This window comes from Lagenorhynchus albirostris, chromosome X (genome assembly GCF_949774975.1).
Source record: "Lagenorhynchus albirostris chromosome X, mLagAlb1.1, whole genome shotgun sequence".
Taxonomy (NCBI): Eukaryota; Metazoa; Chordata; class Mammalia; order Artiodactyla; family Delphinidae; genus Lagenorhynchus; species Lagenorhynchus albirostris.
Window position 1 is genome coordinate 25,693,656 of NC_083116.1, and position 26,586 is coordinate 25,720,241.

Genomic DNA, 26,586 nt, shown 5'->3' on the forward strand with positions numbered 1-26,586 from the left:
GTGGTGTGTTTTGGGGTGTCTGTGGCCTTATTATGATTTTAGGCAGCCTCTCTGCTAATGGGTGGGGTTGTGTTCCTGTCTTGCTAGTTGTTTGGCATAGGGTGTCCAGCACTGTAGCTTGCTGGTCGTTGAGTGGAGCTGGGTCTTAGCGTTGAGATGGAGATCTCTGGGAGATTTTCACCGTTTGATATTACGTGGAGCTCGGAGGTCTCTGGTGGACCAATGTCCTGAACTCGGCTCTCCCACCTCAGAGGCTCAGGCCTGATTCCCGGCTGGAGCACCAAGACCCTGTCAGCCACACGGCTCAGAAGAATGGTAGAAAAAAAAGAAAGAAAGAAAAATAAAATAAAATAAAATAAAGTTATTAAAATAAAGAATTAAAAATATTAAAATAAAAAAAATTAAAATGTAATTAAAAAAGAAAGAAGAGAACAACCAAACCAATAAACAAATCCACCAATGATAACAAGTGCTAAAAACTAAACTATGATAAACATATAAATCAGAAACTATTCAGTCTCATACAGCAAATCCCAAGACTACAGTTGCTCCCAAAGTCCACCTCCTCAATTTGGGATGATTCGTTGTCTGTTCATGTATTCCACAGATGCAGGGTACATCAAGTTGATTGTGGAGTTTTAATCCGCTGCTCCTGAGGCTGCTGGGAGAGATTTCCCTTTCTCTTCTCTGTTGCACAGCTCCTGGGGTTCAGCTTTGGATTTGGACCCGCCTCTGCGTGTAGGTTGCCTGAGGGCGTCTGTTCCTGCCTGGACAGGACGGGGTTAAAGGAGCAGCTGATTCGTGGGCTCTGGCTCACTCAGGCCGGGGGGAGGGAGGGGCACGGATGCGCGGCGAGCCTGCGGTGGCAGAGGCTGGCGTGACGTCGCACCAGCCTGAGACAAGCTGTGCGTTCTCCCGGGGGAGTTGTCCCTGGATCACGAGACCCTGGCAGTGGCGGGCTGCACAGGCTCCTGGGAGGGAGGTGTGGAGAGTGACCTGTGCTCGCACACAGGCTTCTTGGTGGCGCAGCAGCAGCCTTAGCGTTTCATGCTCATCTGTGGTGTCCACGCTGATAGCTGCGGCTTGTGCCCATCTCTGGAGCTCGTTTAGGTGGTGTTGTGAATCTCCTCTCCTCGGGTACCGCGAAACAATGGTCTCTTGACTCTTAGGCAGGTCCAGACTTTTTTCCCGGACCCCCTCCCGGCTAGCTGTGGCACGCTAGCACCTTTCAGGCCATGCTCACACAGCCGACCCCAGTCCTCTCCCTGGGATCTGACCTCTGATGCCATGACGCTTAGTTTAAATGTCATTTAAAACTTTTTTTTTGAGCTGAAAGACTTATGTTATAGCTTAATCATCCGATGATCTGATGCAAAACGTAACCCACCTGGAGGCTGTGCATGAGCAGGAGCTTGTCAGCTACAATTTTAAAGCACTTGTTGAAAGCAAGGGAGAGGATGAGAGAGAGTGGGTAGGCAATGCATTGGCGTGTAGTGCATAAGATATTATACGTCATCTGAGAGAAGAGGCAGACGTGACCTGACCCCTCATCCCTGTATCAACCATAAGGTTCTAGTAGCCTTTGGCAGACATGTTGTTTGGAAAGTTTAAATGTGTTGGAGAAAGGAGTGGGACAGAATCAAGTTAGACGATAGGAATATAATTGCTACCTGTTGGGGGCCTGGACTTAAACTGCGTTATTGGCTGTACTCTATGGGATGTTTAATGTCTGCAATTGTTTGGATCTGGAGAAAGGGATGAGGTCTATTTAAATCTCTGCAACAACAAGCAGTGTCACAACAGGATCTCCTCGTTTCTTTACACAGAACAGATGTCCCAGTCTGGATCTCTTGGTTAGGGCTCCCTGTCCTTGGGGAGCTGAGAGAGTTAAAGACAAAGTGAAGATAAAGGAGTGTCCCTGGAGCTGGGTAAAGGCCTCGTGAGACTAAATTTGGTTGGAAATATTTCCCCACCGTGTCTGCTCAGAATGGCAGACTTCCATGCATCATTAATGCTCCTTCCTGGAATTCATATGCCTCATTTGAAAGAGAGGGGTGCTTTTATCAAGCCATCAGCCCTCCTGCCAAAGCCCAGTGTAATCACCTGAAGAACAGAAGAGAATATTTGGCGTCTGTTATTTCACCCTTGCTTCTCTGCCTTTTAGCTGGAAGGACAGATCGACTTTCTGTCTTTCTTAATGGAAAACGAATCTATTTTAGGATAGTGACAACTTAAGAGACAATTTCTTCTAGGTAGAGAAATGTCAGTGTGAATAGCATCTGTAAAATTGCCATTTGTCCCAGGAGTGTGAAGGAGTCTGAGGATGCCCAGGGGATGTGACCTGGAATCAATTGTCCTCCAGCCTCATCTCCATCCCCAAGCTCTCTGCTCTCTTGTAAGCCAGAGGTACCAATCTGGGTAGTATTTTGTCTGTCCTTTCCTATCCTTAGTTCTAAGTGCTAGGAACATAAGGAACATGGCAGCTGCCCACCGGGAGGTGTCCTTTTGTCAATTAGGACCTCAATTTCCTTCCAGCCCTTGTCCTGACTCTCTTTTTCTGTTAGATCATATCTCCTCTCAAAGGGCAGAAACCCTCAGCTGCCTATCTGGGTTTTCAAATATTTCAAGTAATAACTAGAGATGTGTATTACATTATCCTGGAGGCCACAGATAAACAGGATGGGTATCTCAGATGGAAAAGCTCATAATCCAACTAGATTGTAAGCCCCTTGAAGGCAGGTAGGATTATCTTCCCATAATTGGACACGCTTAGTAAACTGAACCAATGACTCAGTGGACAGAGCACTGGACCGGGAATCATGAAACCTGAGTTATAGTCTAAGCTCTGCCAAGCTGTGTGATTTTGTGACTTTGTCACAGTACCTGCCACTATTCCTGTCATCCCCATCCTATAGCAGGACTTGGTTTCCTGGTTTACCCAATGGGCAGTTCTAATGTTCAGTCCTGGCCAGTCTCCACATTTATGTGTAAAATGAATGAAAAGGTAGGCTAAAGAATATCTAAGAACCCTGCTAGCAACAAAATGTTTTTAAATGTCCTCTTAAAACACATGCTATTTGGGAACCGTAAAAACTTGTGGTCTGAGGACAACTGCCATGTGGCGATGTTACAGACATTAAGCTCAAAATCAAAACTTCTAAAAGCAGGTGGACAGTTTCAAGTCCATAATGTTCTGAAGAGCTTATATAACGGGGGCACATTGTGTCCTACTGACATTTGTTTCAAAAATAGCCTTCTTAGCAATACAAGGTGGTCCAAACATCAACCTTGATTTGATTTTCTTTAGAGGAGAAAAAAAAACATTTAGGACTCATCTGAAACGAGGCTGATTGGCTTCTTTCTTCTTTAAGAAGTTTAATTTATTTTGACTCTTTCTTGAGACTTTATGGCAGATACTGAAATCTCCTTTGCGAAGCTTTTTTCATCTCTGCCTTTCTTCATTTTTTTTCCTACTCTGATCTGTTGTACATACTAAAAGTATAAGAGAAAATGCCCTAAAGATAAACCTGTGTCTATCTGTGTAGTTTTCGTGTTATTGCAAGAAATACTTCCATGTTCTCCATCCTTTTGCTTATTAAGCACTTAGGGAAGTCACCGGGGGTGGGGGTTTGCCCTCTTTTTCTTAAGCAGCTTGCAAACCATAGGAGACCAGGCCTGCCAGAAATGAATGCCTGTTTTCACTTTTCTCCATTTCTATCAATGACAGAGAAGTTGCAAACTTCCCAATGCCGAAAGATGAAATCTTCTAAATGAAGAGGAAGACTCACTTAGCTTAGATCATCCTCCCTTACAGACAGCTCTCACTCTAAGCATGAGAAGAACGTCCATTTTTCATAGCCACACGTCTTAGAGGAAAGTGGAACTTGGCAGTCCACTCAAATAGGTTGGTTTGTTCTCGGTTCCTGGGAATCACCTTGTGTTATAATCTCAGAAATCACCAGACACTTGTTCTAGGTCAGGGGAGGGAGGAGGACATTTCTGTAAGAGCCTTCCCTGGCTATTGCTTTTATCTTTAGTAGAAAGAACTGGGTGAAAAAGATGGGTAGGCTCCTCCAGGAGAATTTGTACCTATTCAGCAGTAGAGAGTTGGTTTCTAAATTACTAAACAAATATGGGACTTGCTAATTCTCAAGCCCCCTCACTCACACATACACAAACTGGAAAGAGGAAGAGAATGTGGAGATTAAGTGGGTGCAGTACAGAGGGCATGCCAGAGGAGAAACCAAAATCCACTGAGAAAGCTGGTCTTTGTCTGAACAATGTCAAGAAATTTGCTTTGCTCTTCAGCACTGTGTTTAATGTCCTGTGCAGTGACAGGAGGGCACTGAGCTATTTACACAGCGTGACAGGCTTTCTCTTGAGACAGTAGAACGCTATGGCAATTGAGACATAATGGGCTGGTAGAGCCCATGCCAGTTACTCTGCCCTAGTGAAAACAGCCCCTAAATTCCTTGTCAGGTTTATGTGGCCAAATACTCTTCCCCCCAGAATGGCTAAGGCACCAGGGGCCTTTGCAGTATGTTTCAACTATCTTTTAGGATGGGATGGGTCTGCAACACTTGGCTGTTAGGCGGTATGCGGCAATGGTTAAAGAACACACGCTTCATAGTCAGAGACCTGGGTTCAAATCACTGTGTCAGAACAAGCTGTTTGGCCTTGATATGAGACTTCACCTCTCTAGGCTTCCATTTTCTCATCTGTAGAATGATGTTAATAGTGTTTTGAGGATTAAGTTACATAGTGCTTGTAAAGCACTTGCCACACAATGCCTGGCGACCAGTAAATATGCAACAAATGGTAGCTAATAGTAATAAAAACATTATAGGATTACCTCTCACCATGAACTCAACGGGTATTGGCTGGGCATTATTATGTGCCACCAGGCATTCATTCATTAAAGCAAAAAGTGAGTATCTCTTATGTCCCAGGTAATGTGCTAAGAGCAGGGGAGAGCTGTGAGCAAGACGGGACATCTTAGAGCCTGAGTGTCGGGCAGATTAGGGACAGGAAGTAGAAGAAGACTTGATCACCAACTTGTAAAGAGGTTACAGCTGTGTCAGGATGGTTCCAAGCTTCTCAGGTTTCTCAGAAAGCATGATGGGTGCTCTGTCCCTTCTTCAGCCCCTCTCTCTGGCCTTAGAAGTTCTTCTTTCTCATAACTGGGTTCACTTGCATCTTATCTGCTATTCAGCCCTGCCCCAGTTCCCAGGACCAGCCTTGACCCAAGACAGGGTCCAGCCCCACAGCTGGGGGCTGAGGTTCAAATCGCCTTGCAGCTTGTGTGACTGGAAGATGGTGCCTTGGTTTTGATACTTGAGGTCCAGTCTCATTTTAAGCCTTAATTCCCTTTGTGTGCCCTTATTTTTAGAAACGAGCTTCTGCCTTTGTGCTTGTTCCTTAGGACCTGTTCCAAAAACTTATTTAGCGACCCCAGGACTATCTTACAATTGGAGAGCTATACCTTATTCTTGTTAATTCCTGTCTCAAGCGCTAGAGTCCTTATCCTAAACCTCAGTCCAATAGCTAACTTGTGGACATTTGCTTCTTGCCAGACTCTTCTCAATATATCCACCCCCTAAATTCCTCTCCTTCCCCTAACCTGTTGTTTAGACAGGGACTGGTGGTTGCAAGTAACCGTTGTCTGTTAGAACTAAACCTCTGCCACTGCCACCTGCACTTGGGTTAGTTTTCTAAGGACTGGTTCACCCAATGGGTGGTTCTTATGTCCAGTTTTGTTTATTTCCACATGCCTCATTGGGTGGCCCAAGATCTGACCTTCCCAATCAGAGGCCAAAACCTTTTAAAGCTAAGCCCCTGAGGAGCTCTGAAGATACTACTGTACCCCTTTTAAAAAGCCCTAACTATTAGTATAATTCTTTTGTACTTCGCCCATGGGCAAGCCCTTGGCAGAGACATTCTGTTCATTCATTAATTCATTCAAGATATATTTATTGGACTTCCATTATGTGTCAGGCCATGGCATGTTGAAATGAATCAGATATGGCTTCTGTTTTCAAGGAGTTCATAGACTAGTTGGGACAGCTAAACTTGAAAACAGATCGTTATAATAAAGGTTCAAAAGTACTATGAGAGGGCTTTCCTGGTGGCACAGTGGTTGAGAGTCCGCCTGCCGATGCAGGGGACACGGGTTTGTGCCCCGGTCCGGGAAGATCCCACGTGCCGCGGAGCAGCTGGGCCCGTGAGCCATGGCCGCTGAGCCTGCGCGTCCGGAGCCTGTGCTCCGCAACGGGAGAGGCCACAACAGTGAGAGGCCCGTGTACCACAAAAAAAAAAAAAAAAAGTACTATGAGAAAGCAAAAAAAATACTATAAGGAAGCAAAAAGCAGGGGCAGCTAACCAGATTGCAGGTGGGTAAATGGGATTAGGGAAGGCTTCCTGAAAGAGGTGACACCTCTGAGTTCTGAAGGACTGGTAGGTGGTGTTAGCCAGCTGAAGAGAGGTGAAGGTCCTTCCAGGCCTGTCTTCAGGGAACAATGCATACTTTGCTATAGCTGGAACATTGAGTGTGAAGGAGGAAGAGGACCCGATGAAACTAGAGAGGTAGGTGGGGGCCAGGTGACAAAGTGCCTTCTTTGCCATGCTAAGGAATTTGAATTTTATCCTGATTTCTAAAGTGAGAAACTACAATAATGTGGATTTGATTTGCCAGGGTAAGAGCAGAGGCAGGGAAACCAAGTAAAGACTGTCAAATAGTTGCTTGAACCGTAACTAAGATGATGATGGTGGGAATGAAGAGTGTATCTGGATTTGAGAGACAGAAAAGTAGAATTGATAGGATATGGTGACTGACTGGATATGAGGGGAGCGATGAGGAAAGATGACCTGGTTGCTTAGGCAACTAGGTGGGTGGTGATTCTGCTGCCTGAGACAGGGAACACAGAAGGAACAGATTTTCAGTAGAGGGCAGGCTGTACTTAATGTTGCCAGATAAAGTTCTCCAATTCTACTTTCCTTTTAGTAAAATAATCCTGTTGCCCAAAGGATGCTATTGACAAGCTACCTTTACAGAATTCAACTGTAGAATAAAACGTTTTTCATACAGATCATATGAAAACTATACAATTGGATAAATACTGCACTTGAAAATTAAATTCCTCTATCTTTATTAGTTGGACGGCAGAGAAATAAATGAAAACAGAGTCGAAAAAAACTTACCCCATAGACAAGTTCCCCAACCATGCCGTTCCATATTTTAGTCTCCGGATCCCTTGCACCGTATTTCCCATCACCGACAATGGACAATTTGTATTTGATCCTTACATGTTTGGCTATTTCATAGGCTAAGTCTACACAATAGCCTTCATATCGCTCATTTCCTTCCAGTTGCTCGTGATTCTTCTTATACATTACATATGGTGATTCCTTTGAGACCAGAAGCAAGATCAAAGGATTACTCCTATACATTTTTCTAAGAGATAATAAATGTAATAATGAAGTTTTGTTCCCCTGTGGCTATTGAGGTTTGGTGTGTTAAGAGAGCCTTTAAAAATGTTTGCTTACTAAGCAGAAGAGCCTCAATCGACTATTCATGGGGGCACATATTCCTTGGAGTCCTTAATTGATGATTTAAGGAAATAGAGAAGAATTTAAGTTCTTTTTGAGAGTTTGAAAGAACCAGTTTCCACCTGTAAAGTCTTTGATTTAGTCAAGTTGGGCAGAGGTATTTCTTTTAGTTACATGAAGGTTAACTGCCTTTGATTTCTTGGGATTTACTGTGTAAGAACCATAGCCAGCCTTGGCAAGCCCTAGGGAAGCACTGTGATCTTTGTGAGGTCAGAGTCTGTGGCTTATTCATTTTTATATCCTCAGGGCCTAGTACAGTACCTAGGACAAAGTGAGTGTTTGATAGGCATGTTTAAATGAAAGAGAAACTTCAGCTGAATCTCCATTTAATTAATCACAATTTCAGACCTACTCATTTTCAGGCATATTCATTTTTAACCCGGGTTTGTACTTCGTTCAGTAATGAAACATACCAGGTTTTAGAAAAGCATTTGAAAATAAGTGAAAATACTATTTCACATCCCAATAGTGCTTTTGGTTTTTCAGAAAAGCTTTACATGGTGAATATTGCCTTGAAACGTCTTATGACATGGATAGGAGATTATTATGACGACCATTCCATAAGTTAAAAAATAACACAACCTGAGGCTCAGAGAAGTTGTGATTTGCACCGTTAAACTCAGGTTAGTGGTAGACCTAATATTAGAACCCTGACCTACTCTTTCCTCCATATAACGCTATCTCCCCCACAATGAAGAATTACATTTCAAGTCCAGATGAAGCATCAGTCCATGAGGTTAACAAGGAGGATAACAAGATCTAAAACTATTGAGAATTTCTATTCTTTTTCTTTATTTAAATGACATTCTGTTCCTCATTATGGCAAGACATTTCGAAAGACTCCTAAGCTGACCTGTTGGAAGTTTCCACTGTTTGAACTTGAGGTCTTTCTTACTGGCTGAATAATGCTTTTCAGAAGACAGAAGTCTTGCTGTACAGAAAGCCCACCTACCTTCCATCCATACTTACCAGAATGGTGGTTACTACTATGGTCCGGTTCTCTGCAGATGCACTGTCATTGCTGATTTGCTGATCTGAGAAAGGCACAAATCTTTCATACTCATTCCAGTAGCCAGCCTAGAAAGAGCAGACATTTGACCTGGTTGCCTATTTTTCACTCAAAAAGTGCTGCACGAAATTCAAGTGCTGTAGTAGAATGAAACCTTTTTGTAGTTGCTTGAGCAACAGATGTGCTGTTCCTTCACCCTGGGGGTTCCCATCCCCACCTTGCTTTTACTGATATTTGGTGAGAATAAGTTAGCCCACTGTAGAATGATCAGCCTTTTTGATTCTTTAAACTCAGATAGCAGAAAAATTCTTTGCTTAAAACTGTAGGAAAGCTGGGTGGGCAATCAGTTGAGTATCCTGTAGAAATGGTACAAGATACTTTACGTTCTAAGGTTTTATTAAGTAACTACTAAGTTCCCACTTCCTGACTAACTCACTATTAGTATGATAGACGCCCAGTGGTTATTATGAAATTTAGCTGTAGGGAAAGGTACTTTGTCCAGAGGCGTTTTGGTGGGTGAGTTGGCAAGATGGAGAGATATCCTACTTTCCAATTCTTTTGCTAAAATCATGTGTATCTCGGCAGCTTCTGTTTAAATAACATGCTATAAAATTTGTAACTCCTTCTCTGTATTGTAGGAAGCTGTTAATTAATCTTGAGTCTACCACTTTTAAAGGACCAGCCTCAGAGGGAAATAACTTTTAAAATGTGTAGATGGAACACGTTGATTACAAAACAGCTCTGCATCGTATCTACACTATTCACCAAACGGAAAGGCAAACATGATGTGTGGGAATTTGCTTTGGGTGTGTTTCCTAACACCTATTTCCTTGCATCTGAGGGCTGTCACTTTCTGAGAGACTTTTTATTTGGATATCTGTTTGGGTTACTTACCTTCCGAGAGCCAGTGACTTTCATTTCATACACATCGATGGTATAATTTGTCCTACGTCCGTAAGTGTCAAATTGGATGTTTCCAGTCATTCCTTGTACTTGCACCTGGTAGAAAGGGAAAAATGTAAAATTTAAAAATAGCGCCACATTATTGCCTGTTTGGTTTTTGCGATGAGGTCCGCTGACAGATCTTGGAATCTTGGAGAATGTTTATCTTGAGCCATTGAGCTATAGCCACCAGATCAGTCTATACAGATCTTCATTTCCTCTGCAGTATTTTCTAAGTATGCCTTTCAGTTAATGAAGCTTTGAGTGGGTGTGACAGGCAGTTTCTTAGATGATACAGTGAGGGCCCTACCACTACTTTTTCAAGGACCTGAAATTTCTTTTTTTTTTTAAATACTTAACTTTCTCTTTAGTTACTGGTTTTCAGAATAAAAATCTTTCATAGAATTGTCTAAAGGTAACCCATGTTTTTAGTATTATTATCAACTCAGATTTAAATGTATTTTGTGTATTTCAATCCCTTTTTTTTAAACTGATTTTTTAAAATTAATTTTTATTGCAGTATGGTTGCTTTAGAATGTTGTGTTAGTCTCCACTGCACAACAAAATGAATCAGCCATACACATACAGATATCCCCTCCCTTTTGGATTTCCTTCCCATTTAGGTCACCACAGTGCATTAGGTAGAGTTCCCTGTGCTATACGGTGTGTTCTCATCAGTTGTCTATTTTATACATAGTATCAATAATGCATATGTGTCAATCCCAGTCTCCCAGTTCCTCCCACCCCACTCCTTTCCCCCTTGGTATCCATACATTTGTTCTCTACATCTGTGTCTCTATTTCTGCTTTGCAAATAAGATCACCTATACCATTTTTCTAGATTCCAAGGAACCTGAAATTTCTACCATTCGTCTTTTCTGAAGGGAGTTGCCTGAAGAGTATTCTTAACTAGGATAATGCGTTCTTCTGAACTGTGAGTTCCACTATTGCCAACATCCAAACATAAACCAGCTTCAGTAACGTGGGCTCTGGAGCTCCTGGATTCATACTCTAACTTCATCACTTACTAACTGTATGACCTTGGGGATGTTCCTTAATGCTTTTATACCTCAGTGTCCTAATCTGTAAAATGGGAAATCCTAGTAGTACCTGTCCCATGGAGTTGTTAGGAGGATTAAATGAGTTATACATATGTAGTGTTTAGATCAGTGTCTGGCATGTAGTGAGCATTGCAATACATGCTAGCTCTATTAATAATAATAATTATTAATCAAAATGAATTTAGTTCTGTTTCTTGAGGGGTTTATACATTTATCAGCTACCATAGTAACAGGGATGAGTTTTTCCTCTTATTTAACCTATGCCCAGTTCCAGACAGGTAGTGGAGAGCTAGGCCATGGAGGGATAATCCGTAGACTGATGAAATTTGTTAAGTCTAGGGAATCAGGAGTATTGAATACTATATAGAACAGATAGAGGTACTAGAATAGCCCAGACACCTAGTTGGGAGGCCAAATGCAGATGCATGTATGCCACAATTTTTCCTGGGTCTGGGCCCCGTATTATGAATTCATATGAGGCCATCTCTACTGGGTGGAGAGATTTCCTTACCTGTTTTACAGTTCAAGGACACTGGATGAAAGACCTTCTATAAATATGTCATTATTGTTACCCACTTGAATTACTTATCTGGTGAGTATGGGTCAAGGAATTTGCTTCAAAGAAAAAGAATCTGTCATTCTCCCAAGATGAAAGAATGGAATACTTTTTCATCTCTTATAGAAAAGTGACAAGCTGTTTGTTAAGCAAGTGAGAAGCGGTAATGGGCTTGTGCTGCAGAAGAGAAAATTGATGGCAAATAGTAGGGACCATCTTTTTAAAGGAACAGGGCTTGTTCGCCACCAGTAGGAGACCATGGAATATCTGTTGAAGGAGAAATGCTCCAATGTGACTCCCTGAAGACAAGATGATTGTCCTACTAAATGAACAAACCTAAGCACTACTGTCAGCTTAGGCTTGCAGACAAGGTGACGTCATGCTTCTGGCTAAAGAAAAGGTCCTTTGTTGAGATAGAAGTTGCTTATCCAGTAGGATGGGTCTGTGATGCATGAAGGGTTCTTTACACTCTATTTTGGGCACTGAATTCTAGGAGAGGAGATAGGCAGGGTAGAGACACTGGCAGAGGAAATTATTAAGGAAATCCTTTGTGAGTGAAAATAGCAAAGTCTTCAGTCTCATTAAGAATTGTATATTTCTAAAGATTCAGCCTATCTGAGCATGATCTGCAAACTGGACAGTAGCCTAAGCTGATTAGAACTTTTGATGAGCAGAAGTCGAATTGGACTACCATTCAGAGACAAGTCTATTTTTAAGGATGTGAATGTCAGTGACAGTTTCCCACCATCCCATCTGGGATCCCTTCTTTAATCCTCTCCACCCCGCACCTCAGTCTATATTAGGTGCTTCTCCTCTGGGTTCCCATAGCATTCCGTGTGGAGCTTCACCATAACATTTTAATCTATGTATTTCTAGCTCCCCTGCTAGATTGGGAGCACCTCAAGATGAAAGACATTTTTTTTCTGTGTCCTCAGCAACTAATCCAGAGCCTGGGATAGAGCAGGTGTTCAATAAGTGTTTACTGAACAAGTTGACAAGTTTCGATGACTTAGAATTGTGACATATTTCAGTAGACCAGGTTGAGGCTAATCTTTGCACCATCGATAGATTGTAAGGATGATGATTACCCAATCTGCAAGTAGCTTTAAGGTTTTTAAAAGCACTTGTTTACATATTAACAATTTAAATTTGAGCTCCCCTCATCTTATTTCATGTTTGCATTTTAACTTGGAGCCTGATACATAGTCCTTGGTGCTCAACAAATATTTGTTTAATGAATGGTGTGATTATTTATTCATTAAAACAGGCCCCTTAGGAGACTCTTTCACATAATGATTTTGTTTGCCAGATTTCTTTGAAGGAAGAGAATGATTGACTGAGCAGCAATTATGTGCTAGTCACAATGAGGGATGCTTTTACATCATGTATCCTCACTTTTAGTTAACTTAAATAAAATGGGATTTCTTTTATATGGTAGAAACCTTTAGTACTTCAGACCACCCTCTCTTGCAGTCCTCTGAAAAGTGGAGTTTCACTGATCATTTGTCACAAGGCAACATGTACCTTTGGCAGAGGCTGATACTTTCCAGCCTCTCTGAAGCCTTAGAAAGAGGCTGGCCTATGGAAAGAGGGAAAGCATCCTTTCTGTTGAGTGTTTGATCATGAGGGCCTGGGGAGGAAGGTTACTTACCTGGCTTACAGCTTGAGCTATGTCAGTGAGTTAGACATGTGGAAACTTTGTGCAATAATATGATCAATCTAATGTTTTTCTTGCCAAATTCTTTCTTGTCCTTCACTCTGGCAGCCAGTTTTGTATTTGGGGAAGAGAGTCATTTGTGTCATGGATGGGGAGTCAGTCGAAGACGCTGGTACTTGCCCCTTGAGGTTTTGATGAAAACTCCTTTTGGTTCACTCTGAGGGAGTTTTATATTTCACTCATCATTATGTTTCACCTGACAATACAAATCTTGTAACAGCTATGAAGGTTGAATCTAATTAACTGTTCTTCAAAAATTGTGCAGTGCTACCTCCATAAAACTACACTTAGGGCATTTGTTAGGGAACTGACATAATGACATAAAAATCTGCATGATGGGAGAATGAGTCATATCTCTTTCTTGGAGAGAGACACAGTGGCTACTAACCCCTTTCTACTGAATGCTTCCAACTTGGCAAATTTAAGGCAGCAGTAAGAGAGCCAGCTACACAAAATGATGTACATTACGAGGCCATTACAGATTCCTGGTTGCTGGGTTGTGCACAGAATTATCTTATCATTGCCTATCTCTTTGTTGATTTGGATGTTCTAAACATCAGGATAATTAAAGAAGTAGAAATAAGAGAGTCTTGTACTCTCCAAGGCTTATTTTAATGCATGCAGGCGTGTGTAGCTTAATGCAAAATATTCAGAAAAGAGCTCTTGCTTGGAAAGCTACACTGAATGGGCGATGCTACTCCTAGTGTAAATAATGGAATCTGTTCAAAGGATACTGCTCAAAGCCTTAAATGCTCTCCCACCCAGTAAATACTAAAAACAAGTGACCTATTTGACTCTCTGCCCATTGATTCCTTGTACTTTCCTTCAGGCTTTTTCTCTAGGGCATTGGGGAAATAACTCTTAAGTAGGCCTAGAATGGACTGTGTTCCTGCATTTCACCATGTAGAATAGTATAAAGGTTCTTTTTGACAAATAGAAATACTATCACACTGGCTCAGTTCCACAGTCCATCCAGGCTAATAATTTGTCTGATGAGCCAGAGGATGCTGGTAATGTCTACGCTGAAGTTAGGAGTTTCCTGGAGAATATCCCAGTCCCCCTAAGCAACACAATTTTCTGGAAAGTCTGAATTTTTTGAAGCCATTTACATGTTCAATCCATAACTTTCAAGGGTACTGAGTTTGATTTACTATCCCCACTTTAGTACAGAGCTAAATATTCATTTGCCCTAAATTTACCATTTCTCAAGCTTCAAGGAAAAATCTTCTAGTTTTAGATTTCTAGATTTTGGTGAATAAATATCGATGCTTATCTTTCTGTACACTTTGAACATTCTACAGACTCTGATCCTATTCCCTTTAGGTTATCTTTTCTCAAGATTGAGGTCTTACTCTTTTTGTGTCTTTATAAGGTGCCCCCAACCAAATAACCCACTGTGGGCATTACCATTTTCAGAGCTCTCTCGATATCAATTCCTTGACTCCAGGGCACAGCAGGGTTTGCTAAGCAGTCTCCAGCACTGCCTCTCCGGGACACATCCACTCGCTGCCTCCTCAGATAGCGGAAAGCTTCTGCTATGACCAGTATTGCATCGTGCGTCAATGCAGATGTGTACTGAAATGGATGTATGGAAAACAAGATATCATGACAAACGATGCCCCCAAAACTTGCCTCGTTTCTTATAATTTTCATTCATCTCCAACTCTTGTTCTATGAAGTCACCCTCTTAATTACTTGAATCAAGAGATCTCTCTGGGCAAGCTTGACTTTGATCCATTCTAGAATGATGCATCTTACCTCATGTGTGCACATGTTAAGATTATTAAGATCAAATGGCTCAAGGGAATCTCTCTCTTACTCTCAATACTGTGTTTCGTATTGAGTGAGTGACTGCCAAAAGGCCAGCTCCTTTATAGAGAGCAAAATATGTGGGAAGTTAAAGGATGGCATATGTAGATTGGAGAGGAAACGGCATATCCTAAAGCAAGACTGAGTTATCGCTGTTTGTAATAGAAAATTCAGATCTGGTGTTTACTTAGGGGAAAATGGAAATAACTAAGTTAGACAGCTTGAAATTAATTTGGAGGGAAACATTAATCATTTCTGTCTGGACCACGTTTCTGGTGAACTAGGACCTCTGGCCAGCAATAAATCAGTTTTTGTTTCCTTGGGAGAGCAAAATCCAAAGCTGGTTTTTGACTGTAGAAGATTACAATTGTTATTGAGTTTTAAATCTGATAACATTGACAATGCATAGGCAATACTTCGTGATGCTACCTTTTCCAGGCCAGAACACTTACTTTCTATTTCTTGGATATACTGTACTGATACACTGCTAAGGATGAGGCCAGTCATTTAACACAAGGGATTTGATTATCTGCAATTTGACATGGTGGATGCCTTTTCATTAATGAATCAACAAAGTGTGATTAAAATTAGCTGGCCCCTGTTTTGCAGGGGTGACAAATACTGGTAGAATACAGAATTCTGTTGATTTCTAAAAAAAAATGAAGCAAAATGCCCTGGGGGGAATTTCCTGTCTACATAGTATGTCCCAATACAATTGTGAGTGAATGCATTGTCATCTTTACAACTATCAATTTACTTTTCTGACTTTTCTCATGTTACTTTTCTTTCAGGGCCAAGTCATCAAGTATGACTGTAACAGGGGGCATATGTTCTTTCATGAAAAAAAAATATCTGTGTCTGCCCGTGCTAGCACTACATAAAGCCAACGTGGTGGTGCTTTTTTTCCAGCTGACTGCATAAACTGTCAGCGATCTTAATGTAGTCCTTTCCAAGCCATGCCCAAATGGCTATTTAATTTTCTACTTTTTCAGCTTCTACGGACCAATGTGTGACCATCTAAAAAAAAAAAGACCCCAAAGGAAATGTTCATAAAATATAGAATAAATTAAGCATCAGGATTTTAATCTCTAGACACTTTTATTTCCTAATCAAAAATATTGTACATAATTTTTTAACATGGGCTTTTTGTCTGTTTGACATAGAGACAGGTTCCATAATGACTAGTACAAGTCAAAGTAATCAGAAAGTTGTAACCACCTATTTAAGTATTTCGTTTTCTTAAGTTATTTGAAGGGTTTTGCTTATAAGCCTGAACAATTCTTCTCAGTACGTTCTAAGAACTTTACATTACACATATCATGAGTTACCAATGAATAATCCAGAGCTGAGATTGTCTTCCTTCTCTTTTGTACACCTCTACAACTTCTGAACAGGCATAAATGACTCTGTAGCACCCTTTTCATACTTTTACTCTTGTCCATTTTTTGTGCCTAGCATAGTGCCTGACATTGTGTAGGTAACCCATAAAATATTGAATAAATGAGTTTTTTCCCTCTACCTATTGCCTGCTAAATCTAAGGATGGCAAAACAGCGGATAGGCAGTTGTATGAAAATATAAATTAATATAAGCTCACCTAAATGTAGTGGGCAGATTTAGTCCATAAAAAAAAAGATTTGAATCATCAAAGAAGTGCAAATCAAAACCCAAGTGAGGGACTTCCCAGGTGGCACAGTGGTTAAGAATCCACCTGCCAACGCAGGGGACACGGGTTCGAGCCCTGGTCCGGGAAGATCCCACATGCCGCAGAGCAACGAAGCCCATGCGCCACAACCACTGAGCCTGTGCTCTAGAGCCCGCGAGCCACAACTACTGAGCCTGGGAGCCGCAGCTACTGAAGCCCGCATGCCTAGAGCCCTTGCCCTGCAACAAGAGAAGCCACTGCAATGAGAAGCCTGTGCACTGCAATGAAGAGTAGCCCCCGCTCGCCGCAACTAGAGAAAGCCCGCGCGCAGCAACAAAGACCCAACGCAGCCAAAAATAAATAAATAAATAAGATGAATAAATTAAAAAAAAACCCCACAATGAGATAGTACCTCACACCTGTCAAAATGGCTATTATCTGGGGCTTCCCTGGTGGCGCAGTGGTTGAGAGTCCACCTGCCGATGCAGGGGACACGGGTTCGTGCCCCGGTCTGGGAGGATCACACATGCCTTGGAGCGGCTGGGCCCGTGGGCCATGGCCGCTGAGCCTGCGCGTCCGGAGCCTGTGCTCCGCAACGGGAGAGGCCACAACAGTGAGAGGCCCACGTAACGGGAAAAAAAAATGCTATTATCAAAAAGACATGAAACAACAAGCATTGATGAAGATGTGGAGAAAAGGGAACCCTCATGCACTGTTGATAGGAATGTAAATTGGCGCAGTCACTGTGGAAAACAATAGGGAGGTTCCTGAAAAAATTAAGAATAGAACTACCATATGATCCAGCAATTCCACTCCTGGGTATCTATCTGAAGGAAATAAAATCACTGTCTCAAAGAGATATCTGCACCCCCATGTTCATTGCAGCATTATTTACAATAGTGAACACGTGGAACAAACCCGTGTTCATCAAATCATCAAATGATGAATGGATAAAGAAAGTGATATACACCCACACATATATACATATATAAAGTCATGTCAATTATATTTCAACAAAAATATATATGCACACACAGACACACATACAATGGAATATTATTCAGCCATAAAAAGAAATCCTTCCATTTGTGACACACAGATGGACCTTGAGGGCATTATGCTAAGTGAGATAAGTCAGACAGAGAAAGACAAATACTGTATGATCTCACTTATACATGGAATCCAAAAAAAAAAAAACTCATAGAAACAGAGAACAGAATGATGGCTGTCAGAGGTCAAGGCTGGGGAATAGGGAAAATGAATGAAGGTGGTCAAAAGGTATAATCTTCCAGTTATAAGTTCTGGGAATGTAATGTATAGCATCGTGATTATAGTTAACAATCCTGCACTGTAGTTTTTGAAAGTTGTGAAGAGAGTAGATCTTAAAAGTTCTCATCATAAGAAAAAATTTGTAGCTGTGGTGGTGATAGATGTTAACTGAACTTATTGTGGTGATCATTTTGCAATACATACATACATCAAATCAGTATGTGGTATACTTAAGAGTAATACAATGTCAATCATATCTCAATAAAAAATAAAATCATCATCTTAAAAAAATGATTTGACTACAAAGGATTCCTCATAGGAATTGTGGCCATATTTACTGAAACATATGAGGACACCTGGAAAAAGCTGGCATGTGTAATGTAATCACTACAACTACAGAGGACCACTTAGCTAGTGAGTGGCTTAAATTAATACAAAAAGATGTTTAACTTACGACTTTTCTAGAACATACCAATTGCATAAAGTAAGGTCCCACTTGTATTGTGTTGATGTGACCCATTCAGGGTGGACCTGCGTAGGTGATTCAGAATGTGTCTCTTTTCTATGTCCCATCGTTCCTCCTTCTTCTGTTCTTGCCAGGGAGGAAGGATATGAGGATGGGTATCTTGAAACCATGAGAAAGGAAATGTCCCCTCCCCTTTCCTTTTTTAGGGAGGGGCCTTGAGCCTTGACTCTGCTTTGATCCCTCATCTTGATCACAAGGATCCCACAGCCATGGTATATACGTACTTTCACATACATATCAGGAAGAAAGAATTTAAAGTCTGTTTCATACTTGGATCAATGCACTGAGGGAATGGGTTACTTAAAAAAGATACATTGGAAGGATCCTTTGTGTAACATGAATAACTTTCCCCCCATTTATCTGTTTTTATTCCTGGTTTTTAAATAATAGGATTTCTAGCCATAGGGGAACACATGAAAAATGTGTACTTTAAACATGACTTTCTGCTTTCAGTGTTCTTATCTTGATTTCATGAAAATGAGCAACTTAGGTAATCTAATTATTTAAAGATACTTTTGCAGGCAGGAAAATATTTCCATTCAATATACGTATAGGCAACATGCACTCTGTATTAGAGCCTAATTCACTTGGGTGTACTGAGATTCATGAAACTTATTAACACAAAGTAATCACATAAATAATGTAAAATCTAATTTTCTGTTTCAGACTATCAATTTTCCTTACCTATTCCCACTGCCCCCACTCTTTGCCTGATTCAGGTTCTTGTAATATTGTAAATTATGAGCATATTAAAAATGAAATTCATTAAAAAATTAAGTTAACCTTCCCAAACGCTGGGTTTTAAAAGACCTCCTTCTCAATAGCTTCTTTATTTGGGAATTTAGTTTTCAAGTGCAGCAGTAGTATCTGCAGTTGTGTTTTAGCATCCTTGAAACACTTCTGAGGGGCGACCACTTGATCACTGGATGGCCGTAAATATATAAAGGCCATACTGAGATGCTCTGAAAAGCTGGCCTAAGGTTTCTACATGTCGTGGAACATTACCTTTAGAGGTGCATTCTTGGCTTCAGGGAATTCCCTTTCATCCAGCCTCACCCAGCGCTGTATGAACTGCTGAACCATAGGGTTTTCGTTGTTGACAATCTGGAATCCTGTAATGTTGGCTCCCCCGTGCATGACTCTTTCTAGCAAAATATCAGTAAAACCCTAGAAAGAGATTGAAAGAGAATAATGATTGTGGGAGGTCATGCATTCGTACTCACTGTATCTGTTGGTTAGAGCGCTAAGGAGGAAATGAAAGTTCCTTCCCCAGGATTCTTCTTTAGCAATCAAGGAAAACCTGGACAGATTGTTATATGTCAATTATATCTCAATAAAAACCAAAACCACAACAAACAAACAACCCTGATATGGACTAATTCTTAGGACACTCTGGCTCTGAAACTACAGGCATGGTGGAGAAAATATACATCCTTCCATTTTAGTGCCTATGTCTTTAGTGTAGCTGCTGCAACGACAAACATAGGTGTCAACTTCAAATGTTTTTATTTCTTTCATTTACCTGTATTTTTAGTTTTTCTTCATTGAGTACAAATACAATGATTCATATAACTGGAAAATGTTGAAAACGTTGACCCTAGCTAGAGGTATCAAAAACTCTTCTTCAGCTTAACATGCCGAATGCAGCAGATTGCTTCAGACTCTAATAATGAATACTTTCGACATTTGTAATTTACAGAAATGCCAAAAAGCGAAACTGACAGCTTGGTTGTATATGATGGTACAAACCCCGGGGTATGTCTCACATGTGTCCCTGAACGTGTTTTGACATCTACTTCATAGCATCCACCATTTTCTTCTTCTTTTGTCTCTTGCCAATTGCTGCTGATGCACTTGGGTCTTCAATGGGCTCGAGCCAATTTATATTCATAAAGAAACGGGAAGAATTCTTCCTCTTTCCTTTAGATTCTCCCCCCAACATTTACATGTAAAAATTTTCAAATATACAGAAAAGTTGAAAGAATTGTACAGTCACTTCAGATTTTACAATTAATATTTTTCTATCCATTCATCAATCCATTTCATTTTTTAGATACCTTTCAAAGTAAGTTGCAGATATTAGTATACTTCATACCAAAAGACTTCAGCACGCAGGCCATTAACTAGAGTTCAGTGTTTGCAGTTTCCATCCATCCTTCCTTCCTTCCTTTCCTTCTATCTTTCGGTAAAATTTACATCCAGTAAAATGCACAAATCTTAAATGTACCACTCGATGAGTTGATAAATGCATACACTATATTACTCAAATCCCTACTATTTCTCTAAAGTTTTCTTTTTTTACATTCTAAGTTTTCATTGAAGTATAATAATCATATAGAAAAGGGTATACATGTTTATTTTTTTCTTTTTTTAGAATGATAAGGTTTTTCTTTCTTTTTTTTCTTTTTGGCTGCTTTGGGTCTTCGTTGCTGCGCGTGGGCTTTCTCTAGTTGCAGCGAGCAAGGGCTACTCTTCGTTGTGGTGCACAGGCTTCTCATTGCAGTGGCTTCTCTTGTTGCAGAGCACAGGCTCTATGCGGGCGGGCTCAGTAGTTGTGGCTTGCGGGCTCTAGAGCACAGGCTCAGTAGCTGTGGCGCATGGGCTCAGTTGCTCTGCAGCATGTAGGATCTTCCCGGACCAGGGCTCGAACCCGTGTCCCCAGCATTGACAGGTGGATTCTTAACCACTGCACCACCAGGGAAGTCCCAGTGCACACATCTTTAAATACAGCCTGATGAATTTTCACAACCTGAACACATGAATGTAACCAATATCCTGTACACCTCTCTCTCTAGTCACCATCCCTACAACTGCTTCTTTTAATTCTGCATTTCTTTAACATGGTCAACAAGGCAGTCATAGAAAATATTTTAGTGAAGCAGCTTTTTCAGTTATTACTCTCAGCCCCATTCCTCTTCCTTTCATAAGTGGGATATGAGCCAATGGAGACTGGACAAAGGGACAAATAGTTTGCATCACTGAGAACCATTCCTCCTTTCCAGTGACCCCAAAGTACTTTTTAAAATTAACATTAACTTGTTAGGATGAGTTTTCTCCTAAAGGCCTCCTTCCTGAAAGAAACTAAGACTCAGTGTTTTCTCCCATTCGCTCCCCTCTGCACTGCAATCAGCAGAGAGGCTTGCCTGTGTGTAAAGCCTAGCAGAGGCTCCAGATGAGGCTTAAGCCTAACTGTTATCCAACTCCCAACTCTCACCCCCTAAACAAATACACAAATAAAGAGCTGAGGGCAAAACTTTAACAAATGGCTTTAAGTCGTTTACTGTGCCAAACCATACTTGCCAGTTAACAAGTATTACACAAGAGCATTGAGCAACTACCCATCTGTCTGCTGGCAGGGGTGAAGAGTGGGCTCTCTGGGGCTCTCCTGTGTCCTAAAAGGCTGGCCTGCGAGGTGGAGCCCCCTTCCTTGAAAGAAAGGGGTTGAGAATGCTTCTGCCACCATGTTGGTTCCCAGGGTCAATGGCCACAGTCTGCACTAGGAAGTAGTATTTCTTGTGTCTTTTATACTTTGATAAGCATCACACCCCTGTTTACCTCATACCTTAGCATGTTAAAATGGCAACACAGGATTAACAAAAAGGAGGGCGAGAGAAAGGATCCCAGAAATCTCACGTCTGCCTTAAGGCATAAGAGCCAGCACTTCAGTCTGGTTACTCACCGTACCACTCCTTTCCAGAAACATTTTACCTCACTACCTTTTTCTTACAAGAGACACTAGAGGGGTCCAACTCAAATTTACCTCACCAGTCACCTCTGCTTACTTCCAGGAGGCTTCACTCTGCCACACAGGCCCCGTGTATTCCCATTTGGCTGTCTTTCTCTCCAGTAGCATACCACACCACTGAGGACCTAGGAGTTTCTCAGTCAACCCGTGTCTTATGACAGCTGTATCTGGGATTAAGTTCTGGCACCCCTCAGACTGGAACCAGCCTGGCTGTCCTCGTGAGATTAAATGCGTCCACGGCAGCACAGACCAAGCCAGGGGAAGGTCACCTCAAATGGCTCTTCTGTCTGGCAAGACCTGCGCAACACTAGCTCCTACTAACTGCCCTGAAGATTTACCCGTCCACATGTGCAGAATGCCTAACACAGCCCCATGGACAAAATGGAGAGAGCAGAAGTGTGGTAGAAAAAGAAAGGAGACACTGTAATAGGCTTTTTTTGTTTTCCTTTCATTCTCGTATATTTATTTTCATGACAAAGGTTTCACAGTGCTTACAATAACTGTAACAACAATAATTGTAAAATGGGAATAATGCTGATGAGGAACCCCTTCTATTTTAGTAAGAAGTCTGATGAAAAGTAGTTTTTCCAATAAAATTGTACTTTTTATTTTTATTTATTTTTTTAACATCTTTATTGGAGTATAATTGCTTTACAATGATGTGTTAGTTTCTGCTTTATAACAAAGTGAATCAGCTATACATATACATATGTTCCCATATCACTTCCCTCTTGCATCTCCCTCCCTCCCACCCTCCCTATCCCACCCCTCTAGGTGGTCACAAAGCACCGAGCTGATCTCCCTGTGCTATGCGGCTGCTTCCCACTATCTATCTGTTTTACATTTGGTAGTGTATATATGTCCATGCCACTCTCTCACTTCGTCCCAGCTTACCCTTCCCCCTCCCCGTGTCCTCAGGTCCATTTTCTATGTCTATGTCTTTATTCCTGTCCTGCCCCTAGGTTCTTTAGAACCTTTTTTTTTTTTTTAGATTCCATATATATGTGTTAGCATACGGTATTTGTTTTTCTCTTTCTGACTTACTTCACTCTGTATGACAGACTCTAGGTCCATCCACCTCACTACAAATAACTCAGTTTCGTTTCTTTTTATGGCTGAGTAATATTCCATTGTATATATGTGCCACATCTTCTTTATCCATTCATCTGTCGATGCACACTTAGGTTGCTTCCATGCCCTGGCTATTGTGACATATGACTCTTCTTGAATTATGGCTTTCTCAGGGTATATGCCCAGTAGTGGGATTGCTGGGTCGTATGGTAGTTCTGTTTTTAGTTTTTTAAGGCACCTCCATACTGTTCTCCATAGTGGCTGTACCAATTCACATTCCCACCAGCAGTGCAAGAGGGTTCCCTTTTCTCCACACCCTCTCCAGCATTTATTGTTTCTAGATTTTTTGATGATGGCCATTCTGACTGGTGTGAGATGATATCTCACTGTAGTTTTGATTTGCATTTCTCTAATGATTAATGATGTTGAGCATTCTTTCATGTGTTTGTTGGCAATCTGTATATCTTCTTTGGAGAAATGTGCATTTAGGTCTTCTGCCCATTTTTGGATTGGGTTGTTTGTTTTTTTGTTATTGAGCTGCATGAGCTGCTTGTAAATTTTGGAGATTAATCCTTTGTCAGTTGCTTCATTTGCAAATACTTTCTCCCATTCTGAGGGTTGTCTTTTCATCTTATTTATGGTTTCCTTTGCTGTGCAGAAGCTTTGAAGTTTCATTAGGTCCCATTTGTTTATTTTTGTTTTTATTTCCATATCTCTAGGAGGTGGGTCAGAAAGGATCTTGCTGTGATTTTTGTCTGCCTATAGTTCTGCCTATGTTTTGTAATAGGCTTTTATGGAGATGAAAGGAGAGATCTTGTTGCTAAAGGGCAAGAGTTGGCTGGCTATTGGTCCTAATTCTCTCTCTGGCCTATTTGTGTACGTTTTGCTTGTTTGTAATCTCTAATCGGATTCTATGGCTTGAATGTTGCCCTGGTGCCCAGCATTTAGATGCAGCAAGTCACAGTTCTCAAGGTTGAGATAATCAAGGCTGCATTCTCCCTAATCCCTCTGCAAAAGCACTAATATGACACAGCTAACCAACAATTATCAAGGACACAGAAGGGAAAAGGAGAAAAGAGGTGAATGGCAGAGAAGGGGATGTAAGGAAAACTGTCTGACTGAAAGGCAGGAGTTGGTTGACTCTTGATTGTCCTATTTCTGATACCTTTTCTTCAAAAAGAATTATCTTTTTGTATCAAATATTGCTAAATTCCATGGTTCAAGTGGCACTGACAGTCTACAAGATTGTAAAACTTAAAGCTTGATTCTTTCTACAGCCTCTTCAGAGACACTAATGCGGCAGAGCTGACATCCAACAGGTAGGAGAGGAAAGGAGGAAAGAGAGAGAGAAGGATGATGACAGTTCAGAGAAACGTTCTGCTTACGGGCAGGTTTGGGTGGACTCTAGTCTTCTCCTCCTATCCCACCATTTTAAGGCATTACACCATCCCATAATAACCTTTGATGGATTTTTATCGTTATGACATCTATAACCCTAAAAGCAGGCCAAAGACCCCCCCCCAAACTTGTGTAAAGAGCAGGGGGTAAGTGGTAGGAAGATGGAAGTTAGGAGAGAAGTATGGGCTACTCCTCCTCCTATCCCATTATTATTATTATTTTGGTACTAAATTTATTAAAAACAATTTTTTTTTGGCCATCCCATGCAGCATTCTGGGATCCTAGTTCCCTGACCAGGGATTGAACCCGGGCCCTTGGCAGTGGAAGCCCAGAGTCCTAACCACTGCACCACCAGGGAATTCCCAGTACTAAATTTATTTTTAAAAATCAAAATGGAGGGACTTCCCTGGTGGTCCAGTGGTTAAGACTTTGCGCTTCCACTGCAGGGTCTCGGGTTCAGTCCCTGGTCGGGGAACTAAGATTCCACATGCTGCACTGCGTGGAAAGAGATATTAGAAAAGATATTAAAAAAAATCAAAATGGAGATTTAACATACCTTCCTCAATTATTGACAAAGCAAATAGAAAACAAAGACACAGAAATGGGAAGATTATAATAATACATTTTGATTTAACAGATTATCCCATAATTTTAAAGCATTTCATCCATTCATAGCCTCTGGTTAGATCTCCTCCTTAGGCTGGTGAACCACAGTCTTCAAAGTGGTAAAATTGAGGCTGAGTCTCTTAAAACCTCTCAAAAGACATTGACACAAAAGCGATGATCACCAAACATATGGATGGTATAAGGGGAGAATAAAAGGGGAGAGGTCAGTGGTAGAAAGATGGAGGTTAGGAGAGAGGAGATGGTTAAGAAGGGAGATTTTGCTGGTTCCTGGTTCACCTCCTATATCTATCCCATTGTTTTTTATTTCTAGAAGAAGTTGCTATTTTTTTCTAGAAGAAGTTGCTAGAATCTATGATCATGTACAACCATAATTGGGAAAGTTGTAAATTGGGGCCTAAGTATACCCATAGCTTCATTGAAATAACCAACACAACAAAGCTGACCAGCAAACACACGACAGGTAGGCAGGAAAAAAGGAAGGGGAGTGAGATGGATTCTGGCCGAAAAGTAAGAGGTGCCAGGGTACTGGTCCTCCTCCTCTGATATCTAAATTTAAGACACTGCACTTTTCTAGAATATGTTGCTAGATTGTTGTTGTTGTGCTGGTCACACCCCCTCATGTATCCCTGAAACCCATGTAAAGACACTGAAGCAGAACAAGAAAATAAACCATGCAGAGTGTATAGAAAAGGAAATAAAATGACTGTGGCAGGGAGTATTCTGGTAGGATGATGGAAGTTAGGAGAAATGTCTTGATTCAGGGGAGAAGTTGGCTGTCTCCTGGTTCACTTTCTCTACCTTTGTGATTATTTTAAGACATCCCACTTGTCCATACCTCTTGCCAGAATTCACGGCTTGAGTTGGCTACAGTAGAGACCCTGAGGTGGGAAGATGTCTGTCTAAGAACTCTGAGCAGGAACTAATGCAACAGAAATGACCTTCAACCATCTGGATGATAAAGGGGAAAACAGAAGATGAAAGACAGTTATAGAAATTTGAAGTTGGGATACAAGTTCTAGCTACGGAGCAGGAATTGGCTGGCCCTTGGTCCATGGTCACCTCTTATTATTTTAAGGCATTGCATTTGTTCACAACTCTTGCTAGTGTTCTCTTTATGACTTGGTCACAGAAGGGCCTCAAGTTGAGAACACTGGCACTGAGTCTCTCCAAAATCTCTGTTAGACACTAGCACAACCAGAATGAACGTTAAACATGTGGGTGATAAAGGGGAAAATAAAGGGAGGAAGGTCAGTGAACAGAAGTAGTGCAGTGACCAGACAGTAATACATGTGAATACAGATGGATTTTTTTATTATTATCACAAAATCCTTGTCTTTAGAAAAAGTATAAGTTTGACTACCAATCTAAATATGTGATAAGTAAGTTTACAAGTTTTTACTTTTTAACTCATATCCTTGGCTCAGAACAAAAGTAATATTTAAAGTTCTTTAAGTCTTTTTAGTTCGTTCTCATTTTTGTTTCAGGGTTTAAGTGCCTGGCGCAAGCACTTCTTCCAATAGTAACTGCTTAAAAAAGGACAGAAAACCCATATCCTTTTATTTAATACATGCATTTAAACATGTCTGACTTCAAAGGAAATTTCTGTAT

General features: G+C 41.1%; 1 protein-coding gene across 1 annotated transcript in view; it reads right to left on the reverse strand.

Moving 5' to 3' along the window:
* Positions 1–26,586, reverse strand: part of GRIA3 (glutamate ionotropic receptor AMPA type subunit 3) — a 291,582-nt gene that overhangs the window by 76,584 nt on the left and 188,412 nt on the right. Inside the window, exons 7-11 of the mRNA XM_060138030.1 lie at positions 19,143–19,304; positions 14,297–14,464; positions 9,509–9,613; positions 8,575–8,682; positions 7,198–7,404 (exon numbers count right to left, since the gene is read on the reverse strand). Of these exons, the coding sequence (XP_059994013.1) occupies positions 7,198–7,404; positions 8,575–8,682; positions 9,509–9,613; positions 14,297–14,464; positions 19,143–19,304 (750 nt within the window). The remainder of the gene's footprint in view (positions 1–7,197; positions 7,405–8,574; positions 8,683–9,508; positions 9,614–14,296; positions 14,465–19,142; positions 19,305–26,586) is intronic.